This window comes from Sarcophilus harrisii, chromosome 3, assembly GCF_902635505.1.
Source record: "Sarcophilus harrisii chromosome 3, mSarHar1.11, whole genome shotgun sequence".
Lineage (NCBI taxonomy): Eukaryota > Metazoa > Chordata > Mammalia > Dasyuromorphia > Dasyuridae > Sarcophilus > Sarcophilus harrisii.
Genome location: NC_045428.1, coordinates 584,092,088 through 584,118,028, shown reverse-complemented (window position 1 = coordinate 584,118,028; position 25,941 = coordinate 584,092,088). Strand labels below are relative to the sequence as shown.

General features: G+C 38.7%; 2 protein-coding genes across 4 annotated transcripts in view; both read right to left on the bottom strand.

Moving 5' to 3' along the window:
* Positions 1 to 1,618: 1,618 nt before the first annotated feature.
* On the bottom strand, positions 1,619 to 10,921 carry LOC111719907 (tumor necrosis factor receptor superfamily member 14). Its single transcript, XM_031962984.1, has 4 exons — positions 9,834 to 10,921; positions 9,255 to 9,380; positions 6,487 to 6,642; positions 1,619 to 2,547 (listed from the first exon to the last, which is right to left on the bottom strand). Exons 1-4 carry the CDS (start codon positions 9,940 to 9,942, stop codon positions 2,477 to 2,479), a joined length of 462 nt encoding a protein of 153 aa, XP_031818844.1. The 5' UTR covers positions 9,943 to 10,921; the 3' UTR covers positions 1,619 to 2,476.
* Positions 10,922 to 20,180: 9,259 nt separating this feature from the next.
* The window catches only part of MMEL1 (membrane metalloendopeptidase like 1), a 63,790-nt gene continuing 58,029 nt past the window's right edge, over positions 20,181 to 25,941 (bottom strand). Inside the window, exons 23-24 of one of the 3 annotated variants that reach the window (XM_031962982.1) lie at positions 24,654 to 24,730; positions 20,181 to 21,287 (exon numbers count right to left, since the gene is read on the bottom strand). In XM_031962982.1, the coding sequence (XP_031818842.1) occupies positions 21,188 to 21,287; positions 24,654 to 24,730 (177 nt within the window). In that variant the 3' untranslated portion in view covers positions 20,181 to 21,187. Of the gene's footprint in view, positions 21,288 to 24,621; positions 24,731 to 25,941 lie in introns of all 3 variants that reach the window. The other 2 variants (XM_012545635.2, XM_031962983.1) reach the window with 2 other exon arrangements.

Here is a 25,941-nt window from a genome sequence, read left to right as displayed (position 1 = left end):
ATTGCTTAGCTTAGAATAGGGTTTCTAATTTGTTCCCCCGACCCCAGAGACATTGAATTTGCAATCTTAAAATCTGACATAGCCACTGATTTCCTCCTTCCTCCCTGGCTTGAAAACTGAGAATTTTCTGCTAAAGATCAGAGCAGCAGAACAGAGTTAAGATGTTCTGCATAGATTCTTTAGGAGCCTAAGGAGCACATCCAGAAACGACAAAAGAGCCAGTCAAGCCCCCGATAGGGATAAAATGATATCATCCCATGGGCCCTTATGAGTAAACATCTTCCCATCATTCCTTTTCTCACCCTTCATTCACTTACTCTTTTCTCTAGGACATTTAAAATTCATTCATTATTCCATTTATTTATCAGCTCTAATTAGATCCAATAAACATTTATTAAGTGCCTACTTAATACTGTGTTAGGGGCTAAAATATGAAGAGAAAATAAAAAAGTGATTCCTAAAAGCTCGCATCCTAATGGGGGATACCACTTCTAATTAGAAAAGTATACATAAGATCATTGAATGGAGAGACCTAACTCTAACACTGAGGGTATCTAGAAAGACTTCCTGTGGGAGTTGGCTCATCAGCCCAGTCTCATTCACAGTGACCCATGTCAGTGATGGTGGGGTTAGCCGAGCATCTGGGTCCAGATGTGAGTTTAATGCTGGAGAAACAGAGCAAGATAGAGATTAGAGAGTATTTAATAGTTTATTAAATGGAGAGATATACTGGGATCAAATGGATCCACGGTTTGGTTCCAGGACTGAATGAGACTATGGTCTCCAAGAATCCATCAAATAATGTGAGTTCTCAAAAATATACATACACATGGCTCAGATGCAGGGGATAGACTGAGGCAGGGGCAGAGTTGGGGATCTGAGAGCAGGAACAGGACTCTGACAGGATGGGAGTTGAAATGACATAATCAGGGGGAGGCACCCCGGACAAGGGAGAAGCATCTTGATAAGACAGTATCTGATATTCTAATAGCTTGAGATGGGGGGAGGCATTCTGATATTCTAAAACATAAGATCTTTTATTCTTATCAAGTATTCTGACAAAGAGGGAAGGGAGGTTTTGTAGAACTGAGAACCAGGGAAACTGAGGCAGGACTGAGTCAGAATAATTAGGGAAACTGAGTCAGGACAATAAAAGAGAACTGTGGCATAACATGAGCTCCTGCTTCTGCCCTCTCTAGTGACCCTGTCCATTTAATCAGAGGAATGAATATATCTGGAGCAGGACCTAGGGAGGCAGAAATGCTTGCACTGTTGTGCCACAGTTCTCTTTTAATGTTTTGACCCAGTTTCCCTAATTGTCCTTTTCAGTTACTCTGCCTCAGGTTATAACCATTCCCTCTTAATGTTTGATGGGATGAAGGTCTTTATCCATTTTAGACATCATTAGAATATCAGGAGCCTCTCTGGTACCTCCCTCCATTAAGCCTGCCTCAATTATGTCATCCCCATCCAGATACCTCCCACATTATGTCATTGTTCTTGTAACCCTATAAAAGAATCTTGTGTCTGACATTCACCTCTGGATTCTTTGAGATGATAGTCTTGTTCAGCCCTGGGACCAAACGATGGATCCACTGGTCCCAGTAAATCTCTCCATTTCAAATAAATTATTAAATTGATCTCTAATCTCTAGCTTGCTCAGTTTCTCCAGCATTACAGCCCTTGTCCTATGACCAGAGACCTTGTGACTTCTAGTTATAAAGGGAGACTTGAGGTCCTTTATGGTCCAATATTTATTCCATCTTCCCCTCTCCCACCTTCACCAATATGTTCCATAAGTAAATAAGATCGAGGAAAGCTCAGAGTTCAATTAGCCATGACCTGATTGGTTGCATTATCATTTGCTGGCAAACTTTGCACAAAGCACCAGCACACAGAATGCCTATTTTGGGCTTTTGGGGAATTATTCCAACTCCCAGTTCTCCGCTCTGCCCCTGCCACTGGTGGGAAAGCCAGAAGAGGATGGGGTGCAAGAGCCTGAGCTGAGGTAAGAGTTATCTCAGCAAGCCACCTCCTGGATGTAATGTACGTGTCTGCCCACATGTTCAAATTATGGGGCAGGACCTGAGGTGAAAGGCACATGTTCATTTTGTAGACTGAGAGTCCCTGGGTAGAATCTGATCCATGGAACTCATACAGTGGAGCCTCACAGAAATGGAGGGTGGGGCTTTTATGGGCTCTTCAGTAAAAACTTGCAATTTGGGGTGAAAAGTATGGTCAAGTAGCCGCACTCACAACCCAATGTGCTGAGAAAATAACCCATGGAAGAAGCATAAGATAGCGAAACCAACTTGTCCCAGCTCTGGAGAACTAGCTCCAAACACTCCATAGTTCCTTGCAAAAGTGATGAGAAATTATATTCTGAAGGACAAAGCCCCCACTTGTAGAGGGCCCCACATGATGCAAGGCCCCACATCCAGCAAAGGCTGTCATGTTTTGTCTTGAAAGGAAGTTCTCAGAGGCTATCTCCAAGAAAGGATGGCAATGACACCATTGCAGAATCCAACAGCCTCATAGAGGTAGTGCCTAAGAAAAATAGAAAGATATGGAGAGGAGTTGGTACCTGAACTTTGAACAAAAGATTTATGTGGACCAGGACACCATGCCTCAAGACACCCTTGATTGTCTTCTAGGCAGCCAGTACCTTTCAGTCTTGTACTTGCCTAGTGAATACTGTCAGTCACTCACTCAATCAACTATTATTAAACACCTTCTGTGTACACTATCAGATTCCTCTCTCTAAAGGAGACAAAGACTGCTTTCCCAGTTTAGGGACTGAGATGTTAGCAAAGCTGACTCATACAAAGTTAGTGAGAAACTTGACAATTTTTCAGTTTATAAAACAGCCCCACAGAACTGGGGTGATGGGGACAGGACTATATAAAGACTATTTATCACAGCCACCTATTGTCCACAGGAGAGTTAGTAGGAGTTTCCAATGAGCAGGTGGAGAGAGCTGAGAGGGGAGTGTCTGTGGTGACAAAAGTGAAAAAGAGGCCAAAGTATAGACTTTCTGATTCAGATGTAGGCATTGAAAGTATAAAGGAAACCATATGAATTATTATAGGGCAGGAGAATTAAACTAGGAACCAACTCTGTTCTTGCCCAAACCTGCTACAGAAATACCGAGATTATTACATTCAGCCCACAGGCCTTGAATGTACTGGAATGGTGGCCAACTCACATGTAGAAACAAGTTTAGCATAATTCTAAAAGCAGCCCATTCTAACTTCTGGCACCATTGTAAAGCACAGAAATAAGTCAGGGACAAGAGAAGGATGCCTATTAGATTAGTCACTACACTAAGGAGTGATCAATAATCTGAAGACACAGTTATCAATGTTATATAGTTGTATTTGTCTAGGTGACAATGGGAGGCAGTCTTCTGTGAAAAATGCCTTGGATGTACTTGCATTTCTATTGAGGTACATGTAAATAACTACATTTTGAAAATGCTTCTCATTTTCTGTTATGTTCATTTGATTCTGTTTTATGTTATATTCATGCTATAGCAAGGTTTGTTAATTGTGGTAGATCTATAATATAAATATTAATATATATAATTTATATGTATATATAATATTATTTATAATAATTTATAAATATAAAACTGCAAAATACATTTTCATAAAATGCATGTTGATTAATTGATAGAGAAAGCACTGTATCTGTGCTGTGGTTTCAATAATTAAATGAAAGGATTAGTAATTTAGAAAATTTAAAGGAATTGGTTTGGTTCTTTGGGTAACTCAAACAAACAAAAAAGCAGTAATGGGAAGTTGGGAGTGTCATGAATTTTTGTTTTGTATTGTTTTGTTTTGATGAGGCAATTGGGGTTAAATGACTTGACCAGGATTGGACAGTATCAAGTGTTATGTGTCTGAGTTCACATTTGAACTGAGGTCCTCCTGACTTCAGGGCTAGTGTTTTATTAAGAACTGTTTTAATATGAGCAACTAAAATTATTAAACCTTGTGCAAAATGAAGTCTAGTTGTTGCCACTAGTCATAAATCAAAATCAACTGTCTTAGAGATATTGTAATGGTAGTAAATTAAAAAACCCAATCAGTCTTTGCATGTATAAAGAGAGAAATGCTTAGTATAAATACTTGAATTCAGATAGCACTATTCTAGGGGAAAATAACAGGACATAACTTTTTAATAGCTTTCCAATTACGTAGATTTTCATAGCAAAGTTTTAAAAATCAAAATGATGGCAAGTATTCATGAGCTAGGAATGTGGATCAGAAAACACAGAGAACATGATTTGATTGTAGAAAAGAACAATTAAAGCCTAACATCTATTTTAAGAGAGTATATAGCAAAAAGTTCTATGAAGCAAGCCTAACCCAAGTAAGTATAGATTGTTGAGCTAACAAGATGTACAGTTTTAAATTTTACCTTCTGATTGATTATTGGAAATCTTGGGAGATTCTGTTAGTCATAAAAGTTATTGTCTAACAAAAGATGAAGAGAAAATTTAAAACTTGCTTCTTAAACCTATGATACACAGAGAAATGGGGGTCGGGAAGGGAAAGATCATATGTCCTTACACTTCAATGTGTATTTAGAGTTTTTAAATGAGTATATTGAAATTTTTTTCCTGCTAATCTGCATGCAGCATAACTTACGATGGAGTTGTTTTACTAAGCAAAGTATAAATAAAATCAATAAAATAATGTTTGTATCCTTTAAACAAAAAAAGAGAGTAATGGATATGTATACTTACTTCCCAGAGTTATTGGGAGAAATACACAGGTATGAAATGCTTAACCCAGTGCCTGAGTTGTATAAAGGATAAGGGCTGTTCAGACCTTGTGGGAATACAATTATGGAACATTAACAAAATTGAGAAAATATGGGCTAAACATATTAAAGTATTACTAAAAATATGCTTAAGCAACTTTCAAGATATAGAAATATGGAAACAGGCTGGCACATATTGGGCACTGCATAAACTATCATGATTAGCATGAAAATGGCAGGGGTAATAAGATAAATTACTTTCTGTGATCTGATAAGTTTTAAAGGTATTTAACTAAATTATAGTCACATGCTTGGTGATGTTTTCAATGCAAGAAGCTTAAGAGAAACTGTTAAATTTCTTCCTCTTTTCAATTTGAATATTATTACATTATATTTGTATCTATGATTATTGGAGTATATTTAAAAATCACTAGAAAATAATAATAGTAAATGACAGTGTTGGGAGAAAAGCAGGGTAAAATCCTCTTAGGGACATCTTTGTGAGGCTCCTTGGAATGAGTCTTACTGATGGGAATGTAGGGGCTATTCAGGAAAGACTAGTTCCTCTGGGGTGAGGTGAGCCCTTTATGGGGCTAGTTTCCACCTTTGGAGTCCATCTGATACCTAACTCTCTCCCATGACTAGAATTAGTGAAATGTTGCTGTTTGAGGAAGACTTTTTGGAGACTTTAATTTGCTGTTATGTTGAGTCTTGAATCCAGGTCTAAGTGTCCTGACCCTGCATGAGGCTTCTGGTTCATCATTCAAGAGAAATGCCAGGTACCCTGTGGTCTGAGGATTGCCACAGGTGGATGTCTGCCTCCTTCTGGTTTTGCATTGCATTGTATAGAAAGACTTTTGTCTTTTTGTGGATCAGAGTGGGGGGGGGGGTGAGAGGAGTAATCCATCTTGGAGCCCTATTCCATTCCAATGACTATTAATCAATTTGATAAAATTATATCATATCAAAGTTTTCCACATGAGGCCCCAGAGTTTTAGTTAACTAAAGGTCCTCTATACTTGTTTTGTTTTGTGGGGTGACCAAACCCAGCATGACAAAGACCACAACAACATGGAAAGTGCCCCCAAAACATTTTGTGCCTTCAGACCAACCACTTGTCCAATAAGAACAAAGAACCCTCTTATGACCCCAGAGGTTACTGATTGTAACCTCTCACCCAAAGAGAAGCTTGTCCATCTTCTGTGGATATATTCCTTGCATCAGCAACTTGGGACCCTGCTGACACATTGTTTGTTTTAGCTTCTATGTCACATGTCAAGTGATGAAATTAATCTATATTTGGTATGGCTGTTCTGGAAGGACTGAACATCCAGCCCTATAAAAATAGGGCCTCACTTCATTTCCAAAATATATAGGGAATTGACCCTAATTTATAAGAAATCAAGCCATTCTCCAATTGATAAATGGTCAAAGGATGTGAACAGACAATTTTCAGATGAAGAAATTGAAACTATTTCTACTTATATATATATATATATATATATATTATATTTCTACTTATATGAGTGAGTGTTCCAAATCACTATTGATCAGAGAAATGCAAATTAAGACAACTCTGAGATACCACTACACACCTGTCAGATTGGCTAAGATGACAGGAAAAGATAATGGCAGATGTTGGAGGGGATACGGGAAAATTGGGGCAGCAGCCAATAATAGTTCTAGGTCTCTGGGTGGATGGTGATGGAGCAGGCATACCTCTAGATTTCACATATTGGCCAGGGCTGCAGACTCTGGGACCAACACATTTCTCACAGTTGTCATCTTTTGTGTCAGTGCAGAAATAGCCTGAAGAACAACTACACACAGTGTTGGATGTAGATGAACATTCCCTTCTGGTCACCAGGCCCAATTCTGAAAGGAAGAACCAAAGGAACAAAAAGATATTAGATGAGTCAGTCAATCACCATTTATTTAGGACCTATTATGTTCTGGGCACCCATTAGAAAAAATGATAAAAAATTAGTCCCTGCTTTCACAGAGATCACAGTGCGTGTAAAGAAATACATAAAAATATATAAAAACAAAATCCAAACAGGATAAATTGGAGATAATTAATAGAGGAAAGTCACTAGAGTTAGGGGGAGAGATAATTTTTTTTATAGAAAGTGTGATTTTAGCTAGGATTTTTTAAAAGTCATGAAGCTACAAAGTGGAGGTTAGAATAGGGAGAATTCAGGCATGAGGGATCGCTAAGAAAATGCCCAGATGGGAAAAACACAGACTAATGTCATAGGTCATAGACTCTGTGTGAAATAGATGGGATGGGGTGTGCAAGGTGCAATATAACTGGAGAGGCAGGAGGGGACTAGATTATGACTGAAATTTTTTTTTTTAGTTTTGCTGTTAGAGGTGATAGAGAGCTACTGAAGTTTATTGAACAGGGTAGTGACATGTTTAGATGTGTGCTTTAGGAAATTCACTTTGATGGTTCAATAGGAGATGTACTGAAATGGAAGACTTGAGACAGTTGGACATCTTCACCTTTCCTCAGTATCTATTTCAAAAACCCAGGCGTAAAGCAAAGAGGATCTACACCACAGAGGATGCAGTATCAGAGGAGAGAAGGGGACATAATTGGGAAATATTGCAGGGAAACTAAAGGGAGATGCCCAGGTAATACCCAGGTGTAAAGCAAAGAGAATCTGCACCGGGGAGGATGCAGTATCAGAGGACAGAAGGGGACATAATTAGGAAATATTGCAGGGGAACTAAAGAGAGATGCTGAAACAAGCCTGAAAGTGGATTAGATATGAAGAGTAAGAGATAGTTCTGGATGACTTTGGAGGGGACATTCATAGCCTCTGATGACAGCCCATTCCACAGGTTCATAAATGGTGACTGCATCTTTTATGTGGGTTTTTTCTTCCCACCTAGACTAAGATCCTGCAGGGAAGAAGCAAAATCTTACAGGTCATCTAGTTTGATCCATTTGTAAACAGGAATCCCTTCAATATCATTCCCAAACATGATCCCCTAAACTCTGCTAGGAAAGTTCTAGTGAGGGAGGACACTGAAGTATACCAACTTTGGCTTCAGATGCTACCCTAGATCCTTTGTGGCTGAGGGATCCTGAGAGGTCATTTTAGGCTGCTTTAAAAATTTAAGTTTCAGACAAAGCATCCACATGCCTTGATAGGAGTATTTTTCCCATGGCAAATAAATCACAGGCCTGGTACTCCCAACATCCTTCAACAACAACAACAACAACAACAACAACAACAACAACAACAACAACAATAATAATAATAATAATAATAATAATAATAAAAAACACAGAGCACTCAATTGAGGTTGGGGTACATAAAAAAAAGGACAGAATTGTTATTGCCCCCAAGGAATCAACATTCTACTTGCATAGCATCAAAGATCACATTTCCTCAGTGAAAACAGAGTATCTTTTGTCTTTTTGGATATCCCCAGCAGTTAGCACAATAGTGGGCTCTTAATAAATGATAATTTCTTCCCATCTTCCTTCCTCCCTCTCTCACTTCATTTCTTCCCTGTTTCCTTGTTGAGCCTTCCTTCCTTCCTTCCTTTTCAGCATTTAGTTTAGTACCAAACATAGAATTTTATGTGTATACACACACACACATATACACACACACACATATATATACATATATATATATATATATATGTATGTATGTATGTATCAATCAGTTGATTGACTGATGCCTACAGAAGGAAGCAGTTGACCTAGATCAAAGTATGTAGGGCTAGAAAGAGTTTTGGGTATCAATAAGTCCAACCTCTTTCTCTTAAAATTAAGGACACTGAAGCCCAGGGAGGCAGCTTGCCCATAGTCACAGAAGTAGAAAAAAACAGAGATAAGAAAATCTCCAAGTGCACTCTCAGTCTATAAATCCCAGGATCCCATAAATCCTACCTTCTTTGGGAAATGGAATCAAGGGATCCTGGGCTGAGTGTGTGTTCTAGGGAGAATGGTCAGGAAAAGAGTGGTACAGGGAGGTGGGCATGGGAGAGACTTTCCAGGCAGACCTGTCTCCAAGTTGAACAGAGTTCTGACCCTGGAAATAGGAATAGTGGGAGATTTTCCAAGAATCTTCTCAAGGTTTGGTGAAGCTGTTATCCCTGGCCCAATAAAGTCAAAACAAGAAGAAGTAGAGGATGGGAGGGAAAAGTGTTCCTGTATCCTCCACTGTCATGACAATGGCCATTAATGCAAGTTCTCCCCATCTTATTCCCTGATGATCTGTCCTAGGCAAGAGGGGGTCCACTAAAGAGACAATTGGCTTTCAGTGAGTTGCAGCTGAGACTGTTGTTAATGTTCTTTGTCCTACATTTTTGAAGAGGACCATGACACGAGGGAGGTGATGCTGTGATATGTGAGTGAATTGCAAGGTCACCCTTTTCCCAGGGAAACTTCAGTATTCATGGTCAGGCAGGCATTCGGTTAGATCCAGAATCCTAGTTGATCCCCAGGCCCCTGAAGAACTTCTTACCAGGATCACACACTTTACACTGAAAGCATTTCTTCAGGACATTCTCATGTGCTGTGTAGGTCCCAGGATCACAAGGCACACACATGGTTCCTCTCATTATACTGCACATCCCATGAAGTTTGTATCCTACTGGTATCAAAGAGTCAGCATCAATAACATCACTCCATTCCAGTCCTACTCTCCCCCTAATACCACCCTGACACCCCCATATGCACATCCTAATCCAGACTCAAGGAGCTACCAATGCCACCCGTGGAATTTGTAATATCTTATCCCCTCATTTTATAAATTGACTGGTGTAAAAGTCATATGGGTAGTGAGGGGATGTGCCAGGAATTCTGCCCCAACACCCCATCCTACTCTAACATGCAGTAAATTTAGATAGGTCCGGAATCTTAGGCCCTTTTGGGGCTGGCCTTGATGGTCACTGCAGTGGAGAAAAGGGAGAAACTACAAAGGAAGGAGAGTTGTGTTTTAGAATTCACATGGACACATGATGAAAGAAAGAGAGCCTGGAAGAGACAGGCATTTACAGGAAGAAGAAAGGGATTTGTCCTAGAGGAAGAAACTCTGACTTACCTGAATGGCAAGGATAGCAGCACTCCCCATCAACCTCATGCTGTTCCACCATACATTTCTGTCCATGAGCTGAAAGCATGAGCTGAGTAGTTAAGAACATTCTGAACATCTTGGGTAAAGAAAAAGATAATGAGGGCAAGGGAGAGAAAGTGGTCTAGAGTGTCAGAAAAACTGTGCTCTATTCTTGACCTGTCACTCACTTCTAACTCACTTGGGTTAGCCACTCACTTTCTTGGGGCCTCAGTTTCCCCACCTGTAAGTTGAGAAGAGGGAACATGAAGGCCTTCAAGATTACTTCCAGCTCTGGACTTGGGTTCTAGATTTGATTAAATTTCTAAGAGAGAAAATCTAACCAGTCGATGTTTTCAAAAAGTGCAAACCTGGGAAGCCTGGGTGGGAGAAGGAAGATGGAAAGGGTGTAGTACAGAGGTTCATAGATGCAGATATGATATAATTTTAATTTTGATTCATTTGCACTTAATGTAGCACTTTAAAGGGTTCCAGAGAACTTTGCATACTTTTCAGTTGACTGAACAATAACAAAACTGTGTCAGGCATAGGGCTAAGGGCTGGAAACAGAAAGAAATGTTTAAAATGCTCCTATTCCAAACTGGGTGGGAAGAGAGGTGAACTCTACAAGGTCCTGCAAAGAAGGGACTCTGGTTGTCAAATTGCTTCTCTTCCTGCTGCCCTGACTTCATTTCTGAGAACCTCAATGCTGTCAAACAAGGGCCAGACACCATCACCTGACTGCCCTTTAGTTTCACTTAGTTGATATGTATAGGACAGTATGGAGGGGAATCCTAGTGATCCAAGCCCAGCAGAGACAAATCAAACAAACTGGGTCTTGAATCAGAGGCATCCCCTCTTCTTCCTTCCATAGATTCACCACAGTCCAAAGAGAGTAAATCTCAAAAAAGGGGTACAAATATGAACATCTTATGATTTAAACCTATATTTGTGGTCAAGTTATAATGTAATGAGGATATCTTCCAAAAGGGAAAAAAGAAGATTAGAAAAAAAGATTCATATCTGTATGAACATCTTATGATTTAAACCTATATTTGTGGTCAAGTTGTAATATAAAAGTCTTTTTTAATTTAATGAAATATTCTTTCTTTGAAAGTGTCAGCAGTCCAAAATTGAGGCAGTATGTTTTAGTTAAAGAACAAATTCAGACTATTTTCTCTAAGAATGCATATGCCTGACTCTGCTGTTCTAGTTTGTTTTTCCTTTTTTCTCTTTCCTTTCCTTATATGCCCAACAACCAATGGTCTGATTCCTCTGTTATGCTTTTATTAATGATGAATGGGGTTTTATGCAAATGAATTCCAAGAAATTGAATTCATTTCGCATCCAGGCAAGTTAAAATTCACGTTTTCCCCTCACCCCTGAGGGAGATGACGAATAGACTGCAGGGACCTACTGGTATGGCATGTTCAATTCTCTTTCCCTTCAAGTGGGTGTTTAATCAGATCCCACTTTCTTTTGGTCAGTGGGATCTTAATTATCCTCACTTTTATTATACTTGGGGCTCATATGAGGTTGACTTTGGCCCACAAATGTTCTACTTTCTTGGTAAATAAAGCATTGCAGTCCATGGTTATTCTCCCTTGGTTTCCAGGACCTACCTTAAACACAGGAGTCTGGAAGTAGGGCAACCCCATGGGCAAATAAGGAAGGATTGCTAGAACTCCCCTTCCTGCTCACTGAGGAAGAGTAAGACATCACCCCCAACACACACCTTCCTTTGGTCTACAGGTGGTGCTTTTGAAAAGGAAAGCACATGGGGCCTGCTAGAGCCCTTTATCATCTGAAGAAGACCAAAAACCTGGATTGACCAATCAGGGAAAGTGCTTTGTAGAAGCTTTGACCCCTTCTGGACTATTATAGGAAAGACTCATGACTGCTCTCTGAGTAAACTTGAAATTCTCCTGTTATGTTAGGCAACTACAAAACCAGATCGATCTTGCATAGACATCTAGTCACAAGCACCCAACCCTTTTGTTAACTCAGTCTTATTTTGGATCTGCCCTACTTACCTGCATCCTTGAGAGAAGTTAAGACTCACACAATTTTTGATTGTCTTTCTTAAACTGAACTCAGGGGAAAGATTGACCACACATACACACACAGCAGTTAAGTCCCAAGACTTGCATCAGAGTCTTCCTGACTCTGAGCAGTTTTTTTGGAGGACACTGAGGATCAAATAAATACGGCAACCTGGCAGTGTGACCCTCAGAAAATCCCCTAACCTGTTTTTCCTTGGCAGCTCTCTAAAATTGTAGATTGTAGAGAAAGTGCTGACCTACATCAGTAGAGGGATTTTCCTCTGCAATAGTGAACTCCCAAGCCCGGTTTCTTTTCCTATGTCCAGTTTTTAATTTATTTTCACTTTCATATTGATCTCTCTCCATATTTGTGCTAATTATGCAGACCTTAGAACATAGTATAAAAAAGAAAAAGAAATGATATTTTGTAGTAGAGATATGTTGCTAATTTTCTCTACCTGCTCTCCAGGCTTCTCCCCTCTCCTCCCCTTCCCTTCCCCTCTCTCTCCCCTCCTCTCCCTCCCCACCCCGCCCCTTCACATCACTAACTTCAAGAGGAAAACTTTAGGACTTTGTCTTCCTTTTGTGTCCATCTACAGGCAAGGAGAGGGTGGGAAGACAAAAGGGAGGAAGGAATAAGAAAAGAGGCCACAGGGTGTCAGGGAACTAGGAAAAGGAGAATGGAAGGGAAAGACTGAGTAAGTGATGATGATGAGGGAACTGGGAAGATAGTCAAAATGGGAATCAGAAAGGAAAACAGGAAGTGGCTGTACACCAGGCTTGGGATCTTCTTTTGAATCCTTTCCCCTGATTTCTGGAGTCAAGTCTACAGCCATCCCTCTTCTCTCTCCTAGAATGGAGGCCCGTTTTTTAGTTGGAAGGGAAGTTGAGGTAAGGAATTGGACAGCAGGCAGTCCCTGTCCAGCCACCCCCAAACCTGGATTCTTACCATAAAGCAGTATATGTTTACCATCTATGTGGATCTCAGTCTGATGTGCTCACCTCCAGAAAACATACAGTTTCCTGTTCTTTAACCAAGTTCTTCAAAGACAGTAAAGTGAAAGTAAAAACTACAAATATATCAGCAGGGAAAACAAAGTTCTCTCAAAAAGAACAATTCTTTTCAGTCAAGGATGTGACCACAACTGACAGATAAGTATAATAAGAGTGAATTTGTAAAGGAGGAAACAAGCTGTTGATAATTAGAAACTTCAAAATATCTGCAATTTCTTGAGCTTGAGGAGAGAATGTGCATTAGGTCAGTTAGATAGTGCAGTGAATAGAGTGTCAGGCCTGGAGTGAGGAAGACCTGAATTTATTTATTTATTTATTTATTTATTTTTTAATTTAATAGCCTTTTATTTACAGGATATATACATGGGTAACTTTACAGCATTAACAATTGCCAAACCTCTTGTTCCAATTTTTCACCTCTTACCCCCACCCTCCCTAAATGTGCAGGATGACCAGTAGATGTTAAATATATTAAAATATAACTTAGATACACAATAAGTATACATGACCAAAACATTATTTTGCTGTACAAAAAGAATCAGACTCTGAATTATTGTACAATTAGCTTGTGAAGGAAATCAAAGATGCAGGTGTGCATAAATATAGGGATTAGAATTCAATGTAATGGTTTTAGTCATCTCCCAGAGTTCTTTTCTGGGTATAGCTAGTTCAGTTCATTACTGCTCCATTAGAAATGATTTGGTTGATCTCGTTGCTGAGGATGGCCTGATCCATCAGAACTGGTCATCATCTAGTATTGTTGTTGAAGTATATAATGATCTCCTGGTCCTGCTCATTTCACTCAGCATCAGTTCGTGTAAGTCTCTCCAGGCCTTTCTGAAATCATCCTGTTGGTCATTTTCTTACAGAACAGTAATATTCCATAATTTTCATATACCACAATTTATTCAGCCATTCTCCAACTGATGGACATCCATTCAGTTTCCAGTTTCTAGCCACTACAAAGACGGCTGCCACAAACATTCGTGCACATACAGGTCCCTTTCCCTTCTTTATAATCTCTTTGGGATATAATCCCAGTAGTAACACTGCTGGATCAAAGGGTATGCACAGTTTGATAACTTTTGAGCATAGTTCCAAACTACTCTCCAAAATGGTTGGATTCGTTCACAACTCCACCAACAATGAATCAATGTCCCAGTTTTCCCACATCCCCTCCAACAATCATCATTATTTTTTCCTGTCATTTTAGCCAATCTGACAGGTGTGTAGTGGTATCTTAGAGTTGTCTTAATTTGCATTTCTCTGATTAATAATGACTTGGAGCATCTTTTCATATGACTAGAAATAGTTTCAATTGGAAGACCTGAATTTAAATCTGACCTTGGATACCTACTAGCTCTATGATACTGGGAAAGTCACATCATCCTGTTTGCCTCAGTTTCTCTATCTGTCAAATGAAATGGCAAACCACCTTAGTGTCTTTGTGAAGAACATTTCAAATGGGGTCATCAAAAGCTAGACATGACTGAACAACAATAATAATGGGATTGTATACAAAGACAAGAAGTTTTACCACATCCAGGGTCGGGGCTGGAGCAAGGAGGAGGTGGAAGACTAAGAGAAGGGAATCTCTAACTGATAGAGATTCTAAAGCTCTTAACTCTTCATTTCTCATCAGTGACTTTTCTTGGTTTCCACTCCAGAGAACACCATGCTCCTTGGGGGAAGGGACTATATTTCTCTCTGTGTGGGTAAGGGTGTACATTTGTATGTGTGTGTGTATATATATATTTATACACACATATAAATACATGCATACAAAAGGGGAAAAAAGTAAGTTTCACTCTGTAATTAGACTCTATCGTTCTTTCTCTGAAGGTAGATAGCATTTTTTTTTCTTTTTTAATTAAAGTTTTTTTTTTTTATTTTTCAAAACATATGAATGGATAATTCTTCACATTAGCCAGTGCAAAACCTTGTGTTCCAATTTCCCCCATTCCCCCAAGCCCTCCCCTAGATGGCAAGTAGTCCAATATATGTTAAACATGGTAGAAATATAGGTTAAATCCAATATATGCATACATATTTATACAATTATTGTGCTGCACAAGAAAAATCAGATCAAACCAGTGGGGGAAAAAAAGAGAAAGAAGCAAAATAAAATGCAAACAAACAACAAAAAGAGTGAAACTGCTATGTTGTGAACCACACTCAGTTACCACAAACCTCTCTCTGGGTGTAGATGGCTCTCTTCATGACTGAACAATTAGAACTAGTTTGAATCATGTCATTGTTGAAGAGAGGATTGATCATCAGAATTGATCATTGTATAGTCTTGTTGTCGCCATGTATAATGATCTCTTGGTTCTGCTCATATAAGTCTCTCCAGACTTCTCTCAAATCATCCAGCTGGTCATTTCTTTTTCTTTTCTTTTTTTTAAGCTTTTTATTTTCACAAAAGAGTTTTGTAATTGTGTTCATATAGTTCTGGCTTTATCCTGGCAGGTAGATTCCCAAAATTTTATATTATCTACAGTTATTTTATTTTATTTTTTATTTTTATTTTTGCCATACCAATTAAACTGCCAAGAAATTGCTTCTTCCGAATTTCTAATTTGGCATTTAATTGGTTTTAAAAATATGTTCTTTTCCTAGAATTTTTAGATGCAACTCTATTAATTTTTTTCTCTAGGAATTTGGATGCCATACCACTTGATGCAAAAATGTTTAGTATTGATATTATTTCATTATCTATGGTATCCTTTAGCAAGATGTAGTTTCCTTCCTCATATCTTTTAATTGGATCTATTTTTGCTTTTGCTTGCCCTTACATCAGAATCACCACCCTTGCTTTATTTATTTATTTATTTTTTTTGCTTCAGCTATAGCAAAATAGATTCTACTCCAGCTTTTTACTCTGTGTTATCTCTCTGCTTCAAATGTGTTTCTTGTAAACAATATTGCAGGAGTCTGGCTTTTAATCTATTCACATTCAGTTAAAATTACTAACCCTGTATTTTCCATAATTTCTCTCCTTTCTCCTTTCCCTCCTCACCAGTTTTCTTTCCCATCACCACTCCCTCAATCCACTCTTCCTCTTCTCATTCCCTCCCCCTTTCTTATCCCTTTCGTTTTTTTACTTCTGCCCCCCTTTCTATTAAACTCCCTTTTTTTCTTTCTCCTTTGCCTTCCTGCTTCCCTGTAGGGTGAAACTAGTTTCTATAGCAAATTAAATATTTGTGATATTGTGCTATAGCAACTAGTTTCTATAGCAAACTAAATATCCTTCTCTGAGCCAAATCCAATGAGATTAAGGTTCAAACAATGCTCATCCTCCTCTTTTCTTTCCTTCAAGTGTAATAGGCCCTTTTTGCCTCTTTATGTGAAGTAATTTACCCCATTTTTCCTCCTTTTTCCCTTTTCTTCCAGTACAATTTCTTTTTCACCCTACTTTCTTTTTTATATCATCATATTAAAGTTAACATATCTACACCCTCCAAATATACCTCTATCAAAGATACTGTTTTTAAGAACTACATATATCATCCTCCCACATAGGGATGTAAACATTTTAATTTTTTAAATCATAGTTTTTTTCCTTCCCTGTTTACTTTCTTTTGGTTTTCTTGAGTTCTGTATTTGAAGATCAACATTTCTATTCAGCTCTGGTCTTTTCATAAAAAATAATTGAAAACCCCCAATTTTATTGAATGTCCATCTTTTCCCTAACAGATAATGCTTAATTTTGCTGGGTACTTGATTCTTGCCTGAAGTTCAAATTCTCTGGCCTCTAGAATATTATGTTCCAGGACCCTTGATAATTTAAAGGAAAAGCTGCTAGGTCCTGGGTAATCCTGATTGTGGCTCCTTGATATTTGAATTGTTTCTTTCTGACTGTTTGTAGTATTTTCTTCTTGATCTGATAATTCTAGATTTTAGCTATAATATTCCTTGCAGTTTTCATTTTGGGGTCTCTTGAAGAAGAAGAAGATGATGATGATGATAAAGAAGAAGAAGAAGAAGATAATGATGATGATAAAGAAGAAGAAGAAGAGGAGGAGGAGGAAGAGGAGGAAGAGGAGGAGGAGGAGAGAGGACGAAAGAGAGAGAAGGAGGATGGATGGATGGAGGGAGGGAGGGAGAGAAGGAGGGAGAGATATAGAAAGACACAGAGATATGACATGACATATATACATGCATAGATAATAGTGAGACAGATGGAAAGAGAGAGGTAAAGGGAAGGATAGAGGAAGATGATTGAAAGCTAAAGACAAGGGTAGATAGATGGTTGAATAGAGGGAGAGAAACACATATAGATGGGTAGAAAATAGAACAAAAGAAGGTAAGAAAGATAAATAGGTTAAAGCAATTTGAAAAGTTTCAAAATCAGCTTTCCTATGCATACTTTCTTCAAAACTCCTTACTCCAAGTTTGTATCCCCCAACACTATTGAATTCTCCTATAGATAGGAGAAAGGTCTAGAAAGGACAGATTTTTTCTTGGAGAGGATTGAAGGAGCACTGCCTCAAAATCAAGGTTGTGTCAGAAACTTGGAGAGGAGAGAACAGAAGAGAAGGAGGAATCTTCTACAAAGCCTGATGGTGGAGGACCACCCTCCTGCCTTTTGAAATGATAATGACTGAGGATCATCTTTTGTCATTTTTTGATTCTCCTTCTGGCTTTTCGAAAAGATCAAGTTGAGGGCTCAGAGAAGGACTGTGTCTGTCCTACTTTTCTTTCCCCCATTGTAGGTAGTATCATGGAAGCCTACTTCTCTCTTTATCAATGAATTCATTCTTCTCATTTACAGGCTTGTTCTTCCCTGAGAACAGCATGTGTTTGATACCCTGAAGGTTTTATATTTCATAGGAGGATTTGGTGTGGGAGGGCTATCAATTTACAGCTTCATGTTATGAATGATCCTATAATTCTTCCAAAAAGAGCGCTAAATCTTAAAACCCGGCTTCATTTGCATTTCCTATGGGAAAATGAATCATTTGACTCATGGGGCCACTGAGAGTGAGGCAGATCCCAGAGGTCTAATTCTATTGAAATGAAAGGGATGTAGATGGGACACAGTCCTGTCTTTGAATAAGATATGAGGCTCTATTTGTGAGTATTCAGAATATATCCCTTTTTCATTGAGGAAACTGAGGAGAGCATACAGTCTCATGACTATATAAATAGGAGCATAAAAAATACAGAGGTGACAAAAGCTTCACAGTATAGAAAACAATGTGCTAGATATTTGGAGAGACAGGATTTAGGAAAGACTTAGAGTAAGACAATTATGGCAGAGAAGATGGAATGCTACACTGGTCCCCAGTCCTACCTCTATCAAGCTAGAAAGCCAATCAACTTGAGTCTCTGAGTTTCAGTTTGCTCATCAGGATAATGGGAATGGGGTCATCTAGGTGGCACAGTAGATCGAGTGCCAGACCTGGAATTAGAAAAATATCATTTTGCTGAGCTGAAATCTGGCCCCAGACAGTTACTAGTTGTGACTCTGGGTAAGTCCTTTATCCCTGTTGGCCAAAGAGCTAGAGAAGGAAATGGCCAACCACTCTAATACCTTTGCCAAGAAAACCGTAAATGAGGTTAGGGAGTGTCAGAGCTGAAAACAGCTCTTTCAAGACTCACATGAGAAAATGGGTGTAAACAATTTGAAAAGTTTCAAAATCCACAGATCTCCAAACTCCCCATTCCAGACTTTTATCTCTCAACACTATTAATGAGTTCTCCTGAGATGCAAACCATTTTAAACCTAATCTAGTCAAGCCAAATTCCTTTAATAAGGGCACTACTCCTCTCCTCCTCCCTTGTAAATCCTTAACTAGTTCTAGTTTGTATTATTCCTCTCCTCACTTAGGTCTTTGCCACAGTGCTAAAAACTCTTAGTACTTCCCTGTTGCTAAAAAGGACAAGCTGTGGCTGAAACTGAGAGTCCCTGGATTGGGAGAGGTAAAAACCTTGAGGAACCATATCCAAATAATAGCTTCTTTTTAAATAGCATTATAAGGTTTGCCAAATAAAATAAAATGAAATAAATTTCGTCTTAGTCTTACAACAACCCTGAGAAGTAGATGCTATTATCTCCATTTTAAATAAGAGAAACAATGAGATAGATAACTAGGAAGTGTCTTGAAGACTAATATACTCAAGGTGTACCTGGATCCAATGCTCCATGTATTTTGGCGCCACCTCGTGTCCATTCCAACCACTTTTATTTAGTGAAAATGCTCAGAATGACAGGATCCAGCTGGATGGGATTTGAGAGGTCATTTAATTTAAGGTCTTCATGGATTTCTTTGACAAAGAGAAGATCTAACTCAGTTTCAATTGATCAATGAGGGACAGAAGCAGCTACACTCAAAGAAAGAACACTGGGAAATAAATGTAAACTGTTTGCATTTTTTGTTTTTCTTCCCGGGTTAATTTTACCTTCTGAATCCAATTCTCCCTGTGCAACAAGAGAACTGTTCGGTTCTGAACACATATATTGTTATCTAGGATATACTGTGACATATTTAACATGTATAGGACTGCTTGCTATCTGGGGGAGGGGGTGGAGGGAGGGAGGGGAAAAGTCGGAACAGAAGTGAGTGCAAAGGATAATGTGGTAAAAAATTACCCTGGCATGGGTTCTGTCAAGAAAAAGCTATCATTATTTTAAAAATTAAAAAAAAAGAAAAATAATTTAAGGTCTTCATTTTATAGATGAGGAAAATGAGAATCAGAGGAGTTGAGACTCAGAAGAGTTTGCCTCAGAGGACATGTCCAAGGTCATACGACTAATAAGTAGAACCAAGATTTGAACCCAAATCCCTGCTCCTACTGTTCATTCTTAATATTTCTATTCCCCAAATTCATGTAGATTTTAATGGCCTATTTATCAATGCAGAAGATGTAGATTTCAGAATCTATCAGCAACAATAGTTAAAATAGGAAGCTAATAGATGGGGAACTAGATTGTACTTCTTCCTTTCCTACTAGTCTTCCTTCTCTTAGCCCTAGTGAAAATTCCTAGTTACAACTGTTTAATTAAAGATAGGGCACCACTATCCACCTGTAAGTTTTTCTGCAGCAGGAATCTGGGCATCAGGTTATGTGTTCTATCACTGCAGCTACACCCCCCCTAGAACAGTTATCCTCTCACACTAGACCAGAGCCAATCCTCATAGGGGAATTAATCCTTTCCTGTTTGGAGCCTTTCCCCCAGGATCAGTTGTCCTAATGGGTGAGAGTGATCAAACTTTCCCAACCTTATTGTCTCCCTCTAACTGATCCCAGATCACCACTTATTTTTCTTCTAGTTACAGGAAAAACTTCACCTTCTGGTCCCTCTGTCATACATATTCTCCCTCTGTGCTATACAAAACTTCCATTTTTTGCCCCAGAACAATTTTCAACACTGCCCTCATCCTGGAAATCATATGCCAGTCAGTTCCCCTCTGGTTCTACTCACCATCACTGGAACTCCCAAGACCAGAACTCTTCTTCACAGCTATCATTCCCCTATCTGTGTAGTCTCTTACACTAGAATATAAGTTATTTGAAGGTAGATATATTTCTCTCTAGTTTTTGTTTTCCAAGAATACTTCTTGTATAGTAGGTGCCTACTATTTGTCCTCATTTTGTTCGTTTGTTCATTTGTTTGTTCTTTTATCCCTTTCTTCCTTCATGTTCCCTTCCAAAAGTGAAATTATTCCCACTCTAATATGTACCCCAAGGATACAAATTAACAACTCTTCACAAGGCAAAGTTGGCTTCAGATGGTTTATTTTACTTGAGTCTGAAACACTTAGATATTTAACACATACCAGGTGCTTGGGAAAGTTGATACAGGATTACAAATTTCCATACCCGAAAGCAAACCTGTTGAGCTAGCCAGGAAGAGGTAACACAGTAGCAGCTGAGAGGTATGATTGGATTACATTTAATGAAACAACTCAAGTGGGGTATAGTCCATTTAGGCTCCAGACTTCTTGTATTAATGATCCTGGCTGACAAGTATACATTTTTTAAAAAAAAGAATTAGATGGATTAATAACAGTCTAAATGTCATTTGAAACAGTCATTTCCCCCCCAAAAGGAGCTTCCCGGTCTCAGGCTGACAAGTGCCTGTGAATCACTGGCATCTCCATTCTTACATCTGCCTCTGAGAGGAGATAATACTTGGGGCAGTCTCTGTCCTGGGCTAGAACATAAGGGGAGAAAGCACTGGTCACATAGATGCCCCAAGAAGAGACCCAGATCAAAGCTTGTCTCCTGGACTGCTTGGAACAGACTTGGGGTTGAAGCACAGGTTTTGAGCTCAGTCTTCAGCTACCACACTCTGCATTTCTCCTCGGGGTGCATTACTGTCCCATTGTGGCAATGGAAGGCTTCTGAAAAGGCTTCAAAGTTTTGCAAGGATCCCATGACCCTGAAGGACACAAGTGGAAACAGGAATGAAAATCTATTATGGACAGATGTCTGTTGGCTCAATGGGTAGCTAGATGGTGCAGGGAACAGAGAGCTGAATTTAGAGACAGAAAGACCTGCACTGCAATCCTGCCTCAGACATGTCCTAACTGTGTGACCCTGGACAAGCCACTTCACCCTGTTTGCCTCAGTTTTCTTATATTTAAAATGAATTGGAGAAGGAAATGGCAAACCAGTGTCTCTGCTAAGAATATCCCAAATAGAGTTGTGAAGACTCAAACAATAATAAAAAAAAATAAGTAGTCAAGAAGGGGACACGTGCAACTCTAGAATGTTAGGATTGTGACCTAGGAAAGAAGTTTGGATTGGGAGATAGACGGAGTCTTGGATTGTGGCAATGTCAATAGCCAGGTAGTAGAGTGAGTAGTTAAGACCACCTGAATTTGAATGCTGCCTCTGACATTGGCTCTGTGGTTCTGGGCAAGTCATTTTTTCAGCCTCATTTTTCTCATTTGTAAAATGGGAATAATAATAGCCTCTATCTCACCTGTTACTATGAGGACCAAATAATATCCAGAGCTTTCATTTTATAGATGTTATTCAACTTAATTCTCACTATGATCTTGTGAGGTCACTATTATTATCCTCATGTTACAAATGAGGAAACTGTTATTATACATTCACAATATACAATGTATAACATACTATGTTATGTACAAACATGAACACAATGTAGTGTTATGATATGCATAGAACATTGTTATAATTATATGTCATTATATTATTACATATGTCATAATATTATATTATACAATATATACTATATAATTATAATCATGACATATATACATGTGCTAGTTTGCATATTACATATCAATTATTATATGTTTTTATTGTTCACTTATTTCATTTGTATTCAATTCTTTATGACCCCATTAGGGATTTTCTTACAAAGATACTGGAATGTTTACTATTTCCTTTTATTATATTATTATATTATATTCCTGTTATTAAACCATCTATTTTTTTTTAATGTATAGTTATCAGCCAAGAAGTCTGGAGCCTAAATGGACTATATTCCAGTTGAGGTGTTTAATTAAATGTAATCCAATCATGCCTCTTAGCTACTACTGTGTTACCTCTTCCTGGCTAGCCCAAAAGATTTATAATCCTGTATCAACTTTTCCAAGCTTCTGTTCCAGATGAAGAAACTAAGGCACATAGGGTAAAGTGACTTGGCAAGGTTCACAAAGCCAGGAAGTGTCTGAGGCCATATTTGCACTCAAATACTCCTGACCCCAGGTCCACTGTGCCATTTAGCCCTAATATAATATATTACATATTATAACATATTATATTACTTTATATATGCGATGATTCACAATTTATGTGAAATAGAATATAATATCTTAGACAATTATTAGAATTATAATTAATATATAATTATTATATTACTATATTATAATAAAATATTGTACACAATTATTATAATTATAATTAATATGTAAATAACATAAATAAATATAAATATAATAAAACAGTTATTATGATAACATTGAGAATGATGACAGTATGTGTCCTGGTAAGCAGAAAGCTTGGAGCCCAGAAGACTGGAGTCTCATCCTTTCCTGACACATACTAACTCTGGAAACTCTCAGTGCTCTTGGCGAGATTATAAAACTCTTCATTGAAGAGGAAGTGTACACCTACATCAGTAGAGGAAGTGTACACCTACATCAGTAGAGGGAGTTTCCTCCTCTGGGAGTTCCCCATACCAGTGACATTTCAGATCCAATTCCTCTTACAGTTATTATTATTATGGTAGGTCCTTTGTCAACTTTTCCAATTAGCTCAGTGCCCATCCTATGGATGATTCAGTGTTTCCATATGGAAAGGAGATTGCCTTAACAGACTCTAAGCTCCCTTCCATACCTCAAAATAAACAGGGCTTGTGTAATTAGATGGTGCCCCATGAGGGGAAACTTGAAGGTCTTTTGTGGCTCTGACAATTTTGTGCTGGCTCTGTGGGGAGACTGAAGTGCCCCTTTTGGCTCCAGCTTTGTAGGAGGGATATCTCAGAAGGCTCACCATGGCAAGTAAGTTAGTTAACTCTCTGAGCTAAACTCACCTAGCTGGGCTGGAGGGCTGAGCCCTACTACACTATTTGATAGAGGTGGGAGAGAGCAAGGTTTAGAGCAACCATTCTTCACCTTTTGGGTGGCTTGGATTCCATTGGCAATTTAGGAAAGTCTAGAGATCCTCGCTTGTTTTAAATATATGAATTAATGAAATGAAATGAATAATAAAAATAATTAAAATGAATTAAATATGAAAAATATTAACTAAATATATGAAAATACAGAGGATCACCAAAAAATAAAAGGTTAATGAAAATAAGGGTGCAATTTTTTTCATGGAAACAACAAACATGGACCTGGGAAGATTTTGAGGGGTAGAAGGGTATGGAAGTGCCTGCCATGCTCTGGTCCAGGAAATTAATGAGTTGGACATGACTGAATCACAATGTATTTTTTATCTGTTCCAATCATGGACCTCTACAATTTATCCTGCACCAACCCTTAGCAGTCTGTGGACCCCAGATGAAGAAGGCTTGGTCTAGAGCTTGGGGGTTACTATGGAGAGGAACGCTGGTAATAGGATAGGATATGCAAATCTGGGGGAAATAAACATATTCTCATAGCCTCAGACAATGCTCCTTCCTTCCCTCCCTAAAACAACACTGACCCAAGAAAGCTTCATGGAGAAACAAGGAAGCTAATAACTTGAGAGATACAATGGCATTTTGCATGTCATTAGTATAGAGAGGGAGGCAGCTGGAGTGTGAATGCCTCGCTGGTAAGTGAAGGAATAACTAAAATAACTAGAAATTTTTGTACTCAGGCTATGAACCACAAACGCTACCCAAGGCATACTAGTTCCATCATCTGGTGGGTTCCCTTTTTTATTATTCTTGTTAGTCCGTTGCCAAGTCTTACTGCACTTAGGTCACTGAAGGAGCTTCAAGTATATTGCTTTCTAAATTGGGAAGACCTTGAATTCAGTGCCCCAGGCCAGAACTCCGCTGGCCTGCTCTTGTTCCAGTTCTGCTGGCGAGTTAACTCCCTATTTCACCATATCCTTCTCTCTCATCATTTTGAATCATGAGAGAGTTTCAGAGTAGTCTCCCCAAATGAGTTTACTCAAGGATACCCCATTGGAAGTCAACCTGGCTCAGGGAAGAGAAAAGATTGGTTTATAAGTAGGATTTCTTTGGAACAAGTTGTCCTGTAAAAGTCCCAGCGTCTGGGGACATTCAGGAATTTGGCTTCCTTGACCTTAGCAAGTAGATCCAGAATGCTCTGCTTGCCTGTACTTCAGAGGACTGTGGACGTCTGTCTTTATGGACTGACTGGCATATTCCGGTCTGTAGGATCCACACCAAACCTGTGGGGAAAGAGTGTGTCTTCTCATAGAGCTCTGGGTAACAGCTTATACATTCCTATGGCAGAATACAATGGTTCCATCTAGAATTCTCTTGCTCATAGCTGTGGTTCCCAGTGGACTTTGCTTGCACAGAATAAACCCAGTCCCCAGTCCAGCCCCTTACCAGCCTCCAAATCTCCTGTCATCGGAGATTACTGTGTACATGGGGAACAGTGGAATGGTGTTGGGGAGGAGTTCTGAACCCAAATATTGAAAAGAACCAGAAACCACTTAATTCTCTGTCATCCGAGGAATGGTCAAAGGAACGGGACATTTTTCACCTGAAGCAGCTTAGACTTGGGATGGAGCCTGGTATCTGCTTTTGAGATGAAAGATATCCTACCAATCAAAGCCATCCCTAAGTGGAAGAGCTGCCCCCAGAGGTTGTGGTTTTCCCCTTCCTGGGGGTCTTTAAACAGAGGCTGAGTGACCACTCATTGGGTTGGGTGTGAAGTTGACATTTTTTTACAGCATTGCTTGGAATAGATTGCTGCTGGAGTCTGTTACAACCGTTACATTATGTGATGCTGTTAACTTACTAGCCAACTGCACTTTGGCAAGCTCATTGTCCTTCTTTGGGCCTTAATTTCCTCATCTGTCAAATGAGAATAAATTAACTACTACTCTGCTTTCAAGGCAAGACTTGGGGGAAGATTATAGGAGCTAGTGGGTAGAGAAGTTAAAATACCCATTGCAAATGTGGCTGGCCAAAAGTTGTAATGTAGTTTGATCTTAGATCAAATCCTTTCTTTCCCTCTGTGGGTCTCAGTCTACACATTTATGAGATACCTCTATATTCAATTTCTCTCCATCTCTCAATTTCTCATGCTTTATATAAAGAATTAATTATATAAATTATATAATAAACATATTTATTATATAATTATACATTATAATTATGTTTTATATATATATATATATATATATATATATATATATAAATTATATAAAGAATTCAGCAGGGTCTGGACTACAATACTGCCCAGTTAATGATTAAATAGATGAAGGATATATCTTTCCTTAGGTGCTGGTTATTCTGTAAATATCCATGTAGTGAGGTGTAATTAGAAATCTTTGTATTTAGGAAAATTCAGTCAAAGGGAGGATGGGGACCTCAGGGCACACTATCTGGCCCCTGGTGGGAAGAAGGCAAGTTCATGATTTTCTGGTTT

Bases quoted from the DNA above. Each gene is read 5' to 3' on its own strand.
- LOC111719907 (XM_031962984.1), bottom strand. From the start codon at position 9,942: ATGTTCAGAATGTTCTTAACTACTCAGCTCATGCTTTCAGCTCATGGA. The intron at 6,643-9,254 runs GTAAGAAGTTCT...TCTTCCTTTCAG, and splicing joins GTGTAAAGTGTGTGATCCTG to AATTGGGCCTGGTGACCAGA. The intron at 2,548-6,486 runs GTATGCCTGCTC...TATTTTTCTTAG, and splicing joins CCAATATGTGAAATCTAGAG to GCACTACCTCTATGAGGCTG.